General features: G+C 36.6%; 1 protein-coding gene across 9 annotated transcripts in view; it reads right to left on the reverse strand.

Moving 5' to 3' along the window:
- The window catches only part of LOC134630970 (protein unc-13 homolog B-like), a 69,138-nt gene that overhangs the window by 43,041 nt on the left and 7,180 nt on the right, over window positions 1-18,917 (reverse strand). For 7 of the 9 annotated variants that reach the window (XM_063478815.1, XM_063478814.1, XM_063478819.1 and 4 more), the window contains exons 2-9: window positions 17,746-17,775; window positions 11,182-11,281; window positions 8,746-8,863; window positions 7,825-7,948; window positions 4,188-4,261; window positions 4,023-4,080; window positions 3,728-3,757; window positions 1,492-1,705 (exon numbers count right to left, since the gene is read on the reverse strand). In XM_063478815.1, coding sequence (XP_063334885.1) covers window positions 1,492-1,705; window positions 3,728-3,757; window positions 4,023-4,080; window positions 4,188-4,261; window positions 7,825-7,948; window positions 8,746-8,863; window positions 11,182-11,281; window positions 17,746-17,775 — 748 coding nt within the window. The remainder of the gene's footprint in view (window positions 1-1,491; window positions 1,706-3,727; window positions 3,758-4,022; window positions 4,081-4,187; window positions 4,262-7,824; window positions 7,949-8,745; window positions 8,864-11,181; window positions 11,282-17,745; window positions 17,776-18,917) is intronic. The other 2 variants (XM_063478817.1, XM_063478824.1) reach the window with 1 other exon arrangement.

Raw genomic sequence — 18,917 nt, forward strand, 5'->3', positions numbered from 1 at the left:
AAGAGGCATACAAAAAGAAAAAATGCAAACAAAAACACAAGTTAAGCCACACAGTAAATTATGACAGAAACAAATCTAAATAAATCTTTTCGTAATGATGACCTGATCTATAATATATATGATAAGCAATACGTAACATTACATTCTTTAATAAACATTTTTTTGCAGTTTTTGATGATCTTAACTAAACTGCCCAGAAGGTATACCAAAAGACTAGAACATAACATGTTACACATTTCATACATTTGACAGGGGTAATAAAACTCTTTGTTTGCAAGTGTGAGATTGTGTGCATATGGCTCCATGTTTGCACGTGCCTCACTGAATTTAGATTGCTGTAAATCCCCACTGCAACAGACATGCTTATCAGCACTTCCACAGTCTGTCTGTAAAAGTCTTAACAGGAAATGTCCGCAAAATCGCCACCATATGGCATTCATGGAAGAGGTTTTTATGTTACAACTGAAAGGCATGTGTCTGTCACTGACCTATTTCCTCCAGAGGTGTGAAAGAGGGATTTCCTTTGTGATATACCCAGAGCATTTCAAACTAACAGAAACTTTAAACAACCCAACACACCCTCAAGACAAAAAGAAACATGAACAATGAAGGTTTTTTTTTTTTCTGTGACTGTAATCACATTTTTTTTTCTGATGTAGAATTATCCGGATCAACTCCCTATCAGTCAACACAGGCAGATTTGTAGCAGTCTCACTGGTGCACATGCATGCTATGGCAAGTGCACAAGATTAAAGTCCATGAACCAAGAACATTTGTTTTCTGGACCAAATACTTCCTGACAGCATTTTAGTGGCGTTGTAGTGACCATAATAACAACTACAACAAAAAAGAATATATTATTTTGTATATTAGTAACAATCATCATATAAACACTTTATTTTGGCCATTTGGCCAACAGTAAACAAATAATCCTGATATTCTTCCTGATGTACAGAAGACAAAAACATGGGCTTTTGATCAGGTAAACTATTCATGACAAAATTAATTAAGAGGTAATTACCAATTCTTTCTCTGTTTCTGGTGAAACAATCTTATCTAAAGTAAACACTTCTGATTAGGTTTTAAACCCTAATTAAGGGAGGCACAAGTAATGTCATTATGGTACCAATTACACTTGCATGATTTACCTTTATAATTTCACTGATGTTGATTTAACTCTGGTTATTTTTGAGATCATAATGAATAGGCGACTCATTTTCAGTTACATTATTGAAAAGCACTTCTTAAGTTTTGCACTATTTGTGTAAAAAGTGAGTGGGAGAAAAAAAATTGGCAAATAGAGCCATTACCGCCATGATTATATTACTTTGCATTAGACGGCAGCAGTACACAATAAAACAACCTATCAAAACTAACTGCTGCAGCGGAAGCAAGAACCATCAGGCTACACTGCCAGTATGTGTAAGGATAAAGAGTGTCTGATCAGGAGTGCATGAGTGAGTGAAGGTATCCCTGGGCGACCCTGTCTACCTGCTTCCTCTTGGGTCCCTGTAGTCCAGGTCGAAACTGTGGACAGAGTCTGTGCAGCCATCCGGGCGATGCTGTGGCCGAGGCCCCATCGGGTACTGGTGCATAGATGAGTTGGGCTGAGCAGTTGTGTGGTAACGTGGAGGCAAACTGTTACTGGTCTCACTGCGGTAATCGCTATCCCGGTCATCTACAGCACTGTCCTGGTCATCCAAGGCTGCAGCAGGTAAAAAGACAAGCTCTAAACACCCCATCCTGACAGATTGTAAAATTGTGGAATCAAGTACGTTTAGTAAGATGGCTTCATTTTTCTATCAAACCTTGCTGATTATTAATGTAAAAGAAGTGTATGTATTCTTGTTTGAATTTTTATTAAATATAAAAATGCAAAAAGCTGAAAAAATAAACAAACCACAGTTACCTGATGCTAGGGGAAAAGTTAAAAATGCAAACATTTAAAATTTTCTAAAAGCTATGGGTCAAGTGCAAAGCAGTACAGGTCTTCTGCAAAAAAAGCAAAATGTTGAATACAAATTGCAAAATATGGCAGTTTCTAGACACGCTCTTAACCATTATAATGATGTCTGAGTAGGACAGGAAAGCAACAAATGGACACAGAGCTACACAAATCTGCAGCCAGGAAAACATTGCGCGGTTATTTTAATAAATGTTACTGGCCCTGATATGACATAATCATTCTGATTATGTTTTAATAGATTTCACATCATAAAATGTCATAAAAATTGTGCAATTGATGTAAGTATTTCAAGAACAAAATATAAGATGCAACTTTTACTAAACAAGAAAGAAGAGAGTATTCTGTAATTCTGCATCCTAGCAAAAAAATAAAAAATAAAGCTGACTAACTGACTAGCAATAGGTTTGTAGAATTATAAGAGCTAATTGTGTACAACCCTGGGGTTATTTGAAAGTGATTTATTCGAAGTAAACAGAGTGGACAGACCCACAGAATGGCACTGTACTCTGGTACAGTCATTCTCAATTAAGAAGGCAAGAGAATCTACTGAATGAGAAGATTTCCATGCAGGATAAAAACAGATTTTGTCAGGATCGCTCTTATTATTTTCAGGTAAATGCAGACTTCCCCTTGCTCTTATAGCAAAAATATTATTTTTTTGTGATGCTGATTTTTGTTTATAACATACTAAAATAATTGGTTATCACTAACAGGGTTACAGTGCAACACAAGACAAAGTTTCTAACAAAACAATTTGCCTCATGTGGTTTTACTTAAATAAAACTCCCACCTGTGCACATGTAGCCTGGGAAATTCATAGTCATGAATATATCAAACCATTACATCACTGCTTGCACTGTTTGTTGCCCCACTAAGAAAATAAAGTGCTGTACCCGCAAGCACTTGTGCTAAATGTAAGGCAAAGAGCTGTTCTTCACCTCTCTAGCTGTATGATCCCATAGATTCATCTACAGAATAATTTTCTATAAGAAAAGTAAAGATTGTGAACTTTATTTCTTGTTAGCCCAGTTAAGCCTCTATATTTATACACAAAAACATAAAATAATCATTTTACAAAGGGGCAACCTTGTGTTGAATTACAGAGAAGAAGACAGTTTGTAGGTGTTCACCCCACACAGCTTCATAATAATTTTTATAACTTCATATAGGAAAACACCAAAATACACCACTTCTTGAAACTGACCTTACCGGTTCAAAGACAACGTCTTCCAAAAGCTAACCATAAGGCTAGTATTGGCTAGGGGGATAGCTAGGCTGGGGTTTGTCATTTCAAAGTGATAAAGTCATAAGAAGTGATTCATAAATATTTAGCAAAGACTGCCACCTGTCATCTCTGTGAAGGAACTGCAATTCCCTACATTAAACACGTAATAGGGGCTTCCATTGTTAGTTAGACTTCTAGCAATGTTTGTTATGTATCAGAAGATTACTTTTCTGGCTCTTTTCCGGAATGTACACAATATAATAATAAATGATATATGTGTTGTAAAAAAAACATTCTAACATCAGCACAGGGCATACTGTAGAAAACAAGAAAACAGCAAGAGCATGATGGGAGAAAATGTCAAAAGGTAATCAATGAATGCAGTGAGGAAAGAAAAATAAAATTAAGTAATGTGAATTAATTGAATGGGAACCTTATGGATTACGTGTTACAAGGGGGACATGGGGCTTTATGACATGCAGAAGGGGAATGAGGATTGGCCAAGGGGGAGAATTTCATCAAAGTGTGTTACATACTCTGTGAATCAGCCCATCCGAAATAGTTGCCTGGTAAAAGTGCAGATGTAACAAGTGAGAGGCAAGTCAGAGGAGTCGGGGATTGTGTAAACAAAGAAGAATTAAGTGCTCCTGTGTTGTAATAATTGGACAATGAGGGAGCCCCATAAGTGGCAAACAAACACATAAATTGTCACAAGAGATTTAAAAGAAAAAGAATAAAATAGAAGTAACAAGACAAATGAGTCTGAGATCCAGAAAGATAGAAAACTGGCTCCATCTAGAGGTTAAAAGTACAACACATTCAGGTACTCACAGCACTGGGAAGCTGCAAATGGCAATGGGTGACTCTGAACATCTTCCTGAAGAGAGTACTAGAGAGGACAGAGAGTGTAAAATGTGCATATAATAGCATTCTTTATTAACTGGAATAATAAACTTCATTTTATATTAAAACTTTCTGGTAAAAACTGTATTTTACCTCATCATGGATTCCCATTCTGTTGATGCGCTCCAGTTTGCCAGTCCAATACTGTGCCTCATCATCCGGGATATCTGGTACAAAAATATGCATGCAGCAAATATAAACTTCAAGCTTCATTTCCCAGTATGCTATCATAATACATTTATGTCTGTTCAATTTTTTATGAGCTGTTTGGAAATGAAGAAAATAGTAAGTTAGCAGTAACATACAAAATAAATGTCAAGTGTACAGTGTGGCAAGTTACAGGTTTCCTGAAAAATGATAATACAACATTGAATTTCAAATACACAAAAAAATCAAAAGATAACTTTTAAGTGAAAAATACAAAATAATTACTCTACATTATTTTATTTTTTTTACTGTTTGATATGATGTCTGGTAGACTAGTCATACTTGAAAGGGGGGATCTGCACTGCACTGTAGACAGATGCACATTAAAGGCCACACACAACACAAAGGCTAGGGCTTCAAAGACACCACAAACCCACGGCTTTAATGAATGGCTTTGGAAGCGCAGAGTCATGATCGGCTCCTGCAACCTTAAAAGGGCTCCTCTTAATACAGAGGAAGAGGCTCTCTCCCACACAGTGGACACTCTGCTTCAACTCTGATGCCTTTTGATCACAAGGCTTAAGCATTACATGCAGTGCAGTACTAAAACAGTGTAGTGGTCAAGTACAAAAAGGTGGTGGGAGCACAAAGGACACTTCACCATACAATAACTAATTAACTAATACTTTTAAATGTGAATCAAACTTTAATATTGAAAAACTTGCCAATATCAGGTAAATTCAGCTGTTTTTGATTCCTAGCAAGCACCAAATGTCAGGATATTTAGTCTTTATTTATAGATTACCGCAAACACCAAGCTGAACTACAGTTCATATTTCATCTACATTATTGTAGTCTTGAGTCAACCCTCATTTCCTCATTTTGCTGAGAAAAATTATATAAAGGTGCAACCATTTATTGAAATATGTGGAAACATAAATGAAATACAGTATACAAGACAGAAACAGAGTTTCTAAATGTAATGAGCTTAAAAGTCAATATTGTCTTGACTACCTTTATCCTTTTACACAGCCTGGACTTTCTTAGGCAATCTTTCTTGTACTTTCTTTAAGTAGCGTTCAGGAATTGTTCCCCAGACATCCTGAAGGACATCTAAAGCTCTTCTTTGGATGATGGTGGCTTTTTGGACAGTTCTTTGTCAAGATGATCCCATACCTCTTCAATAATGTCAAGGCCTGTTGATCCCTGACTAGCATTCTATAGTGTGTATTTCTTTTTTTTTTTACCCAGCTATGCTTTAACTGCCCTGCCAGTGTGTTTGGGATCATTTTAATGCTATAAAACAAAGCCACTACCAATTAGATTCTTTCCAGATGTTATTATACAGTGAATCAATATCCGATCGCCCTTTTCTGAATTTAAAATTTCATCGCTTTACAACAGATCTCCAATATCACTGCCTGAGATGTAGCTTCAAAAATTACAGATCCTCCACCATGTTTTATAGATGGCTGCAGACACTCACTGTTCCAGCTCTTTCCTGATATCCCCTGGACATACTGACTAGGGCGGGGTATCGATTTCGATTTTTATAATCGATTAAGTTCCGATTCACAAAGTCCCAATTCGATTCGATTTTGACTCAGACAATCGGAAGTATTATAATTCTGATCAATTGTCAGTACATATCCATAATTTACATCTATGTATAAAAACAAAGCTGAAACTTGTGAGACTTCATTAGAGGTTTAATCATCACAGCAGATTCCTTTGTGGCAAAGTAACTGAGGATAAAATGCAGAAAAAGGTGAAGGAGATTTTCCTGGCCTGGCTTTTTATTGCAGATAACCACCTTAAAAATATTCTACAGTAGATCAAAAACTGAAGAAAACCATAAATCAACATATGAACATGACCTGATGCTGCTGAAGTGAAGCAGAGCGAAGTTACAAAGGTTTTTATTAGAGACACACATAAGCGTTTTGCAATTTGGAATAATTTGTAAAGGTTTAAATTTCTTTGATATTGAACAGCAGAAATGAGGCTTTCTTGTCGGAGGTCATTATGGAAAAAAAAAGAAAAAAAGAAAAGCAGCGACGGCGACAGCGCTGAACACAACGGTAGGCTGGTGCGTACTAAGCAAGCGAATAATGCAGAGATCTAAAACACAGATTTGACATGGGAAACTGTTCTTGAAGTACAAGAACAGAGAAAGAGCTGTGCAGGAAGTGTGATTTTATTGTGGTGGAAGCAAAACAGCAAAATTATTCAAACTAAAATCGATTTGAATCGGGAAATCGATTTTTTAAACATACCCACTAATACTGACAGTGATTCGAACCAAATTTTCTACATTTCTTAAGTCATAAGACCTGGTGCCACTGATTTTTAATCCAGTATGTGTGTAAACTGATCTGGACCTTGTTGTGTTGGTACCTTTGAGAGCAAATAAAGGTAAGGGAAATTCCAACATTATGAGAATCAACCGATTCTGTGAAATGCACCTATACAGTCCCATCTCGAATTAACTAAGAACTTAACACTCTTGTCAACCTCTGGCTAGTCCAGAAATCAGTAGCTGGAATTATAGTGGCTGTCTATCTTTTACACACAGTCTGTGATCTACCACTCTACCAGATTTTCTGCCCCTATGTAGCCAAATAAATAAATGCACCTTTAATGAAATCTGTATTCATATTCTGACATGGATCATTCTAGAAAACACTGATTAAGTGGCTAATGGACCCAAACTTTCTCATGTTAGAAATGCTTTTGGATATTTCTAATGGTTCCTAAATCCTGTTGGCCACAACAGGACAACCTGGCAAAGACAAAATTATATTTACGGAACCTAAATTAATAAAGGAAGGTCTGCTATTGTTGAATTAGTGACCTCAGCTTATGCAGGACAGAAACAGGCGTCTCATTCTCAAAGGCACCAGATACGGGATGTAACACTGTCAGGCAAATATCTAAGACAAATATCTGGACTGCTTCTAGCCATAAAATCCTGCTCGACTCCACACAAAGGGAGAATGTTATGATGTGACCTTATATTTATCTTGTGTAAACCAGGTTGTTCTGAAAATAGGGGACTTCATTTAAAAATTAATGTGATTCCTAAACAGTTCATAATTTTTTTTTGTAAATATCATTGAGTTAATGTTGAAAGTCTTAAATTCAGTGATTATTTGATTTAAAATCCACTGTAGTGGTGCAAAACTATGCAAAAATTATGGATCTTTGTCCAACAATTGTGGACTCAATTGTTTAGCCATTAGATTTTCTGTTCAAAAGAAATTACTACTAGGTACCATATGTCTGCACAAGACCAGTGGATACCAGGCTATGATGTTACACAGTGCTCCAGGCTCGACACTTTTTTTTTTTTTTTGGTTCCTGACATTTCAGCAGGAAACATTTGTGACCTGTGTGAGTAACTCTCCAGATCAAGGTTTGATTTACCCTAAGGCAACCAGAATCACTAATGTATCTATTACAAAACATCTTACATAAGAGCTTTAACGGTATTTACAAGTGTGGTTCAATCAACTGAACAACTGTATGTCTTAGACTCTGGAAGTCTATTGTGCAGCTAAAATGGTTTCAGCTTTAATCTCACCAAAAGGCAGTTCGAAACGAGTATCCAGCAGGACTCGATGAGGCGTTGGGTTCTTCGTGCCATATATCTCATCAGCTTTCATCAGGACCTCTGCATCCAGGAAAAGCCACTCACCTGAGCCCTCCTGAAATTAAATGTGGACACATTCATTTATTTACACAGACAATGCCACTGATTCTTTTAATATGTATTTAAGGCAGTTTTATTGCCTGCGTTTTTACTATTTGTAGCTCAAATAGTGAAGCCAAGCGGCATTTATAATAAAGTATGTTTAATCTAGTGAAAAATTCAAAGTTCATTTTCTTAGTATTATGTGGGTCAAACAAGAAACATTTTTGTATAAACTATTTTTTTGTATGTAAAAAATACATTTTTAACTTTTTGATTTCCAATCACCCTGTAACTGTAATCATTGTGTAACATATTTAACATATTCATCATTTTCAAATGTCTATTTTATTTGAAACTGCCTTTATATTTGAAATTTCTGTATTACTTTACCTTAGGTTTAGGAATCCAGTCTTACATTACTTTTTAAACTAACAAGTAATTTATAAACAGAATATAGCCAACACACAGGTGCTTGCATTTACTTATTGTAGCATTTGAATTTTTAGTACGACTAAAAATTCAAAGCGTCCCTTTTATGAGATCATCATTTCACATCTTTGATGTGCCAACTGGAATTACTTACATATATCTTTCTAGGGAAAAATGCAGATGGACTGAGCAATATTCAAAGGTACAAACTTTTGTTTTGTCTTTTGTTAATTTTACTAATTTAACATCTATTGATTGATGAAGTTAAATGCTGTATCTTGTTACTTCTAATGGATGGATTTCAAGTGGCTTTTTTCCACCTCAAAAGTTTGGACTAAAATTCACTTGTACTTGACTTTTTGTGTGGGTGTAAGTTCTGACCTGCTCTGATTGTCGGATACTTTTTAATGGAATCCATGCAGTTCCCACCATGGTGTCCCAGATGAGACCTTTGTTCCACACCTCAACAATGAGGCCGAGGTCCAGCCGGTTGATCTCACTGTGGAAATTCAAGTAACAAATGATGATGATGATAAAATGTCACTGAATAAAAGAATGAAACAATAACTTTGTTGTAATGTAACTTTGTTATCAGAAATTTTTAAAATGGAAAAAAAAAACACAAAAATTAAACCAGAAATTTCTAAAGGATTGCTATCAGGAGCTACCATCGCTTTAGCTACAAAAGCTACTTCCTCATTTTGTCCTGTATTAGCTGTCATAATCATTTCCAGCCTTGTTTTGTCATTCAACATGCTATTCAAAGGGCTCAAAAACAGCTTGATGACAGTATTAAAATGGCACATGAATTTTAAAAGCAGCCACACACCAAGGGCATTTGCATATTCTCATCTGTGCCACTTTACAACTACTGACGGACCAAACAAAAGCAAGATCAGAGAAAAGATAATTAAAAAAAGAGCAAGGGTGGGGGTGAGGGTGGTGGGGTCCAGAGAGCTCAGGTGCAGAGATAAAGGCCTCCTAAATCATTTGCTCATTGAAAAGAGAATAAATACATATAGCAAGGTATTTAACTGGGGCTAATTTTAACCGGGAGATTTATTGTTGTTCATGTTGCTGTTTAGATTATCTTTTCCAGTTGTGCCACCTTTTATTTTAACGTTTTGCATTATCCCCGTCTTTTTAAACATGCAAAATAAAGTGGTAAAGCCAAAATTGCTAATAAATTCCAATCTATTTTCAAATACAAATACAAGCATCATCATTTATTTCTTTAAATCACTTTCCAACCACTTTGTGTAGACTGATTTACAACCATGTAGTCCAACCTAATTCAATTTAAATTGGTACAGTACTGTTTTTCCTTATATGAATACACATTCACCGGCTACTTATTAGGTACAATTCCTTGACTGCTCATTAAAGTAAACTTCTAATCAGTCAGTCACAAAGGGACTTAGGGTTTGGGGTAATGTTCTCGGGAAACCAAATATATTGTATGTTTGTGGTGTGCTGTATAAGACAGTTTCCCTTTGTTCTAAAAGCAAATAAATATTGCATTATAAAAAGTGACTCTGAACGTGGCGTGATTTTTACTGTCCACAAACTGCTGATCTACTGAGATTTTCTTGCATAACAATCTCTAGAGCTTACAGAGAATGGTCCAAAAAAATAAGAGAAGATATCCAGTGAGTGGCAGTTCTCTTGGTGAAAATGCTTTTTTGATGCCGGAGGTCAGAGGATAATGGGCTGCGCTGAGTTGATGGGAAGGTTAAAAAAGGCCAAACACTGGACCTTGGAACAGATGACCTACAGCAGTAGAAGACCACTTTGGATGCCACTTTTGTCAGCTGATAACAGGAAACTGAAGCTCAAATTTGCACAGACTCAGCGAAACTGTACAATGGAAAATTGGAAAAATGCTGCAGAGTCAGAATTTGGCATAAACAATACAAAAACACATCTAATCTGCCTTTTATCAAAGTTTAGACTAGTGATGGTGTCATTTTATATTTCATGGGCTATTGTCTTGGCGCATGCAGGCCCATAGCCTATATGGAGTAATGTTACTGACCTTAACAAATCTGATAGTCAGGTGCTAAAAGGCCAAAAAAACGAAAACAAAAAACAAAACAAAAGAAAATGTAAAAAAATGTTTTTGACTTGTTAAATTAACTGAATGAATAATTGCAGTTATTAATTTCCAAAACTGAGACAACCACTACTTACTCATTTGTTTTGTTCAGATGATGTTTTTAGGCAATATATTTAAAATGTAACATAAAAATCCTAAAAAAAAATAATTGCATGGTAGGTACTAAGATACAAAGTTTGAAATTGTAAAGTTCCCATTTTCTGCTTAAATTTAAGTTGGATCGCTGTAACAGATGGTGCTCAGAATTTGCTGGAAAGCCTGATGAATAACCTGGAATTACACCTAGTGACAAAGCATGAATGGACAGTTGGAGGAAGGAGGCCTGGAAAAACAAACACTGTCCCAAAAGAGGGAGTTCACAAAAGACAAACAATGGCGCGCATGCAACAAAGTGTTGCCTTTAGTATCACCATAGATACATTTCACTGGGAAAGGAAAATGGGGAAATTAAATCAATAAATTATAAGGAGAAAATGACCAACAGCTGTTTTACGATATACTGTCTTAAACTGAATGGCGTAGATGAAAAACTGTAGCTTTTAAGCATTCGGATGAGTAGCTTGGAGAGATAAAAGTGTGGATGTGTTGTTTCTATCCCAGAGTTCCAGAGTGTGTGGTTTTTTATGTATTAATGTTTGATTTTGTTCCCCATGATAAATGGTGTGTTTCTGTATTTGCTTCTGTATTTCAGATTGACTTACAACATGAAATCTTGCTCCCAGCAGGGCTGGTCCCCACGCACAGTGATAGTTGTGCTTTTAACATTTTGCACCTTCAGCGTCACATAGGTGTTGAACTTATCTGAAACAGAGGAAAAGGCAGATTACGATTTAATTATAATGAGGAGGCAGCAATGCATTGAGAGCATATGGAGGAGAGCGAGCGTTACGCATGCGTTAACAGAAATATATGGGATTCATTAAGCAGTAATGAAGACACATAGCATAGTAAGACTCTGGACAGTCTACTATTAGATAGAACAACAGAGGTGATGTTTGAACTACCATGCCAGCTCTACCTCTGTTTTCTGTAGGAGGAAAAAAAAAGACATCAGGACTATCAGTGAGAGTAAAAGCAGATAAGTCTCCTCCCCCGACTATGTCAAGCCAAACCCAGGCCAGGCCAGCAAATCAACCCTGTTAATCTCCAATGAGAGCCAAACCCTCACAGCACATAGTACTACAGGATGTACAAATACATGGTACGTCTCCAGTCCACTATGAAGTGCAGCTGTTTTTTAAAATACGCTTGTCCTCTAAAAAATACACGTTGTAAAGGAAGCATGCCTGCTCATGATGTAATAAAGCTGAAGTCACTACTGACCTGTTACTATTAAAGAAAAGGTCTCTGTCAGCCCTAATATCATCAATACATAGAATATAGTTGGTTTAGTTGCATTTTTAACATTTGACGCAACAGCTGACTGTGTGACCTACACACAAAAATTGAGCCCTGCTAGGAGTCTACTGCCTGTCAAAACCACTGAAACATTGACTCAAATGTCTGTGTGTGTGTATACAACTTTCACACCCAGTTATCTCAGTCAACTCCCGTCCGCCAGTAGTGCTGGACAGCCGATTCTCAACAACTGTATGCTTCAGCGGTCAGTGCTGAAGGGGAGGGTGGATGGATGAGGGATTAGGCAACCCGTGCTAAAACTACCAGCTTTTCATTTCCTACTGTGGGGTTGGGGGCATCAACACGTGCCTGTTGATGTGCTCATTTTTCCTCATGTAGTTACCAGTCCTGCACAACTGGTAGTCCTCGCTACAACTCAACCCCCCCACATGGACATAAAAGCTGAGTGGGAGGAGGACTGAAAGGGAAAGGAAAAAGGATGTCTGTTTCTGACTGATAAATAAAATATACTTTATCATATGTCATGGAATACTACTCAGGGAATAGCTCACAATCATCTGATTCAAGATATTAAAAGGACACCTTTGTATAAACAATGTTTCCCCACGTCAATTAGAGTAGCACAAGTAGCAAGGTATAAATGCTCACGCCAACAAAATGACAAGACTATCAAGCAGAAAATTATATTAAAATTTAACAACATACAGCTGGATGGATATCATCTTGAAGTTTTTAGCAAAAAATATGCAACTATATTAATATCAATATGTTTTTCATAAACTGACAGCACGTTTATGGTTCTGAGTTTCTGATTTTCTGAATGGTGGCTCCCTGATATAAACAGCCAACAGTGCAAGCAGGCAGTACAAACACACACAAATGACCCTCTTTGGTCTATGGGAAACAAAAGCAAGAGATCAGCTGTTCCTGTATAGACCAGTCACATGACCACACTAAACAAAGATTACCCTGGTTCCTCCAGCAACAAACCGAAACATTTACCCTACACTAGCATTTAACATAGCAGCCAGATAAGTAAAATCAACTCCTTGACACAATAGGACTGCCAGCAGTTGACACAGGTGGATTCATACAACGCTCCACTGACACAGAACATAAATAGATACTTAAGACTGCAAACTGAAACAGTGTACTGAAAGCGCAGAATCCCTGAAGTGACACTGAGACCGCGAACCAGGACTGACAGGACACAGACCTAATTAGTGTCCTGTGAAAACAGTAGCAACAGAACACACACAGTATTAAAGTTGCCTCGGGGATGCTGAAGCTTTTCCCTAATTAGATATTCCATGCCTTGTGCCACACTTGGGCCAGCTCCCATGAATAGCAGAGACGAGATAAGGCAAGAGGATGTATGGATTAGATAAGAGCCACTTAGTGGTTGCCGGACCTTTACACCAGGCGTTTTCCTTGATACGGCTGACACCGTTGAGGAGGAAGAAGTAATAACTGACTGGAGGGAAAAAAAGAGGAAAAAAAAGTATCCACCTGCATAGCAATGTCTCACCAATATAACGGACTAGTCTTATGTTTGTATTGTATAGTGTGAGGACAACAAACATTAAATGAAAACTGAAATTTCAGTCAAAATACCACTATTATAAAACACATCATACACATGTAATAATTAGCTTAGTGCAAATATATGATAGTGTATGTAAGTACGTACGTAAGTAATGGGAAGTGCAATAAAGAAAAGACAAACTTATTTGTCACCGGTCAAATCTGCTAGGCAATAACTGGGCTATAACTGCTATATGAGGAAAACAAAGTTTAGCAAACACAAATACTCAAGATAAAACCGAAGGTACGTTTCCTAAGTGGTCACATTTTATGTCTACAGTGTCTTTCTTTGTAACTTGTTATGAAGAGTTACAATGCACAGCAGCTTGGTAAATATAGATTTAACTCCACACAGATTTCAAAATCCAGTATGCTGAAAAGTGTTTTTTTTTCTTGCTAACTCCATTAGAGATCTTTATTGTATTCAGAAGCAAGGTATCCACCTGCACATCAGTGCCTTACCCTACATAAGAGATAAGTTTTATATGGTTACTGTATAGTATGAGGATCACAAAAATCTAATGGAAACCAACATTTCAGTCAATATGCAATTATTTAAAAAGAAATTATGGATATCTCTACAGTAATCTCAGCACAATAGTTAGATAAATCATCTTCTATTAAATTATTGCAAATATATGTCTTATATGTACTTACAGGCTATTAAGACATGGGAAGTGCAGTAAAGAAAAGACACATATTAGTCACTAGCCAAATATACTGCTTAAGACAGTTTCATATCAAGTTTGCTTGTTTTTCAAAGTGTTTATGAGACAGTTATATTTATCCAATTCTAAATTCCCATATCTTAAAATCAGTGTCGGCCTCAAGAATCTTTACACCAGTTTTAACCATCAGTGTGCACATTTAATGAGAATTTCCAGATACTGTAAAAGAATGAAATTTTTAATAAGACATTATGCATTGTGTATAGTGAAAAACCCTTATTCTGTAGGCCCATTGCAGAAAGAAACTGCAGTGTTGATTGAGTCAAGTTGCCTAACCCAAACTGTTGCTTACATATAAAGAAACATGATCTGTTGACCATGCTGGTGCAAATTTAAACATGCTTATGTGTGCATACACATATTTGGTTTCCAATACACACACACACACACACACACAGAGTAAAACAGTGAAGGCACGCCAGTCAATGTGCTCTTAAGCAGAAAAAAAAAAATCGAATGATCATGTGAACTATGCGATGATGTTCTGAGAATCATCGTAAACCCTCAGTCAAACGTCTTCATTCATAATTGATTAGTGATGAGTTTTCTTAGTAATAAATTAGTCAGGGAAATGCAGGCAGCTGGAAGACTGGCATTTCAACATCAGGCCACTTATCAATATTGCATGCAACACAAAACATACATTTATCAGAGGACTTTCCTACCATTGCTTGAATATCTTCATGTGTAAGTTAGTTTTCCAAAAATAGTGTTCTCAAGCAATTATATTACCTGGAAGTCTATTTTTTACTTTGTTAAAAGAGAAGCTTGTGATTAAAATGATATATTCCCCATTTTACTCCAAGCAGAGACTCTGCAAGCACACATCTAGCAGCACACAGCTATTATCCGCGAATCAGTGGATAATAAGACAGTGGATAGATAGATAGACTGCTAACTAGTTCAAACAACGTCACCTTCTGTTTTACAGTATTCTCTCAAAACACTTTGTGTAAATGTGCCAAAATAAGGCCTAAAAGCCATCCAAGCGCAGGTGTGGTGTAGACACAATACAAACATCAATCCCAGGCCAGCCTTATGTAAACTTTGAGGCCTCTTCCAATAAGTCACATGTCACCCTATGCAAGTACAATTATCATGAGGTAAGAAAACTGGTAAGTAATATGTTCAGTAATTACTTATTCCTTCCTGTTCTTTCAGAATCTATCCCTTATTGCTATTCACACAAAAATGGAAAGTAAAATGGTGCAATGATCATAAAAAAATGCAGAAATCTGATCTTAAAATTTGCAGCTCAACACATCATGGTATGCAGTTTTGAAGCACAAACCATTGCATTTGCAGCATAACAAAATATTTCATGCTCACTGGATCATGGCCACACTTTACGTTGCCAAAAAAGTAGGACAGCAAAACAGCATTGGCTATGTTTAACCAAATTTGCTGAAAAAAATAAAATAAAATACATTAGTTCATTATTTGTATATTTTCAAAGTCTGTTTTCTAAAACACCTTTACTCATAAGCTCACACATCAGTTTATTGAGCTGATATCACTTCATAAGTCCTAAGGAAAACAGCTAATTTAAATTAGTGTGTGAATGTGTGTGTGAATGGGTGAATGACTGGATATGTAAAGCGCTTTGGGGTCCTTAGGGACTAGTAAAGCGCTATACAAATACAGGCCATTTACCATTTTACCATTTAGTTGGAAATAGAAATTTTACTTTGATGACATTTTATAAAAGCTACTCTTGAAACACTTTTTTGACAAAATCTTTAACACCATAACACATTACAAGGGACATCTTTAAACACATGAAAATGCTAAACTTCTCATTTGTTTAGTTTTGTTTCTTAGCTAAGAACTCTCTCACAGGCCTTCGTTTGTGTCTTTGCCCTCTAAAAACAAAAAACAAAAAAAACAACAACAACAAAAGTGACTAGTGTTTACATTTTGTTTCAGAGAGATGCCTGGCTAAAGTGAAATTCACCTAATGTTTGTTCTAAGACAGGTGTCACATGTCGTATGACCCGGAAGAGGGAGGAGGTCATAGACAGCCAAGCAAAGCCTTACAATCCCTTCAAAGTTTCAATGCTACAAAGCCCCTTGAAAACGGACAATACAACAAAATATTTAAAAAAGGATCAACTTCAGTCACTTGATGCTGGCTACAAAAACTGAACTCACAGCATTAGAAAGTGAAGACACTGTCTGGAAGGCAAATGCTAGCTTTTCAGCTGTGCACTGATGTCCCCCATTATCAATAGCCTGGAGAGCACAGTGTCCAAGATTTCAAGGAAGAATTTCAGTCTTGGACTGGTCAACCTACATGACAGTTTTCCATCTCAGTGGCTCTTAAACCAGTACTGGGACAGAGTGTTTTGGGATCTGATTTGTATATTTTACTTCCTTGTTGATGGTTTTTAAACTACATTTGTGAATGCAGCATAGCATTAATTGACAGACGTTTTCTGAAGTGGTCCCGAGTCCATGTAGTTACTTCCTCTAGATAATCACTTCTTCTTTTTTTTTTAAATGTAGCAGTGTCTGAGGACCAGAAGATTATGGCCACTCGGTAATGATTTTTGGGCTTGTACACAAAGCCAAAAACTAATACTGTATTGTTTCCTAGAATCTTTCAATGATATTATGTACTGATGATGAAATTTAATGTCACACTGAGTCATTCTTAAATCCCTGAACTATTGTCCTATGCAGAATAATGAACACTTTTCCAGTTTTCTCTGTTTCTAAAAGGTTCAGCCTTTTTCGGAATGCTTTTCTGATACCCATTCACATCCATTATGTGTTGCTCATGAACATAACTAGTTGTGAGATGTATCACAGGTATTTAGTATTAACAACTTTTCCACTCTTATGTTACCCCTCCATTAATTTTTTAAAATTTTTATTAACTTTAGGATGTTAATGATTTACAAAATACTTCTTTTTAAATTCACATTTTGTAAGGGATCAGAAATTTTACAAAAAGGGTTAGAAAAAACTTCACAGAAGTCATTTTGGCATCAAATGAGTAAAATATCAATGGCAAATTCAAAGCTAAGTTGACTTTGTATTAGTGCTCCTCTCTGCTCTTGCCAGAAATGTCACAGGGCTTAAAGGTAGACAAGAGCCTGAACACCAGAGGGATTTGCCTAGTTGGAGAGTCTGGGGATTTGGACACTGATCTATGTCCACCTACATGGCATGACACTGAAAGACCCAGGATTGCGTAACGCAAAATCAACCCTAGCGCCTGTAGTGACTTGCCAGAATTTAAGAGATTAACCTATATAAGACAATTAGTACACATGGCATATTTTTAACAAGGTCTACACAAAGCAACCTCACAGAAGTAGTGGTGTTGTGATCAAACTGTGTAGAATTCTGGACATCCTCATTGGGTAACTGGATAACTGAGTTAATTTACAGTTCAACATGGATGACAGTTCAGACATTCTTGTTTTTTTAAACAAACAAACAAACAAACACCAATAAACATAATCAAAAATCCCACAAGTTTCACAGCATACAAATCTCTCACCAGCTGTGAACAACGAACATTAGTAAAATGTAAGGTAAAATGGACTGAGAATGGGAATAAAGTTTGTGAATAAAGAAAGTTCTTACCTGGTGGTCCCTGGAGTTTGGCTTTCTTCACTGCACAGCACACAGAAACACACAGACACACACACACACACAAAAACAAAGATTAGCTCAATTACATAAATTTAATTTGCACTAACTTAAGAACAAACATCGTACTATAATACGTAACTAAAACTGACACATAGGTAAATCTTAGGCCCCTGAGGGGTCTCACCTACCAAAGACCTAAAATTAACCCTTTCCAGTGTTTATGTACCTAAAACACAGTTTAAAAGCACAGTGTAAATAGAATTTTAAATGATTTAAATAAATTATTTCAAACTTTAATGAATACATCTGACATTTGATTAGCATCCACAAAACTTCCAATATGTATATTATGTACTGTAGCAAAGACATATACTACTCCAATGTAAGTCAAATGATGGTAATACAATGTTGAATCAAAAGAGTTTGGTTTTTTAAAATTATTTTTAAAAGACAAGTCTGAAATACAAACACAGATGTGCATAAAGTAATGATCTCATGTTACTTGAGAATACCAAATTGCTCATTATGCAGACAAGTGAGCAGTGATGGGAATAACGGCGCTACAAGTAACGGCGTTACTAACGGTGTTACTTTTTTCAGTAACGAGTAATCTAACTAATTACTATTCCTATCGTTACAACGCCGTTACAGTTACTAACAAGAAAATGTCGTGCGGTCGCGTTACTATTTTTCAACAAACAGACGCTTGAACCTGTCTTCAGTTTACCGCATCTTATATCAGTTGCACGGAAGTAGCTGTAAGTAATCTGGGCGCTACAGCTTGAGGCAGCTGCGCGCACTCCCGCGGACGGCAATCACTTTCTGGCAAATTATCACTTTTTGGCAAAACACCTGGAGCTAGGCGGCAAAACAATCGCATGAGTGCTGCTGTTTGACTGAGGAAGAGTAAAGTAGTCGTGGTAAGCCAATCACATGACCACTTTAAGATGTCAAAGCAACAAGGTGATATATACCAGTTTTTAAATTGTGTTGATAGGTCACGTAAAACCAGAGTCATGATAAACAATATATATGCGGTGTTTTTTCCTGAATAGTTTCGCCACGTTTACTGTCTAAGGACAGCGCTAGCAAGCACTCTCTGCTTATGACCAAAAAAGACCCAAAACTAACAAACAAAAAAAACAGCCTGTTCGTTTTGGTGG

Source organism: Pelmatolapia mariae, linkage group LG7 (assembly GCF_036321145.2).
Source record: "Pelmatolapia mariae isolate MD_Pm_ZW linkage group LG7, Pm_UMD_F_2, whole genome shotgun sequence".
NCBI lineage: Eukaryota > Metazoa > Chordata > Actinopteri > Cichliformes > Cichlidae > Pelmatolapia > Pelmatolapia mariae.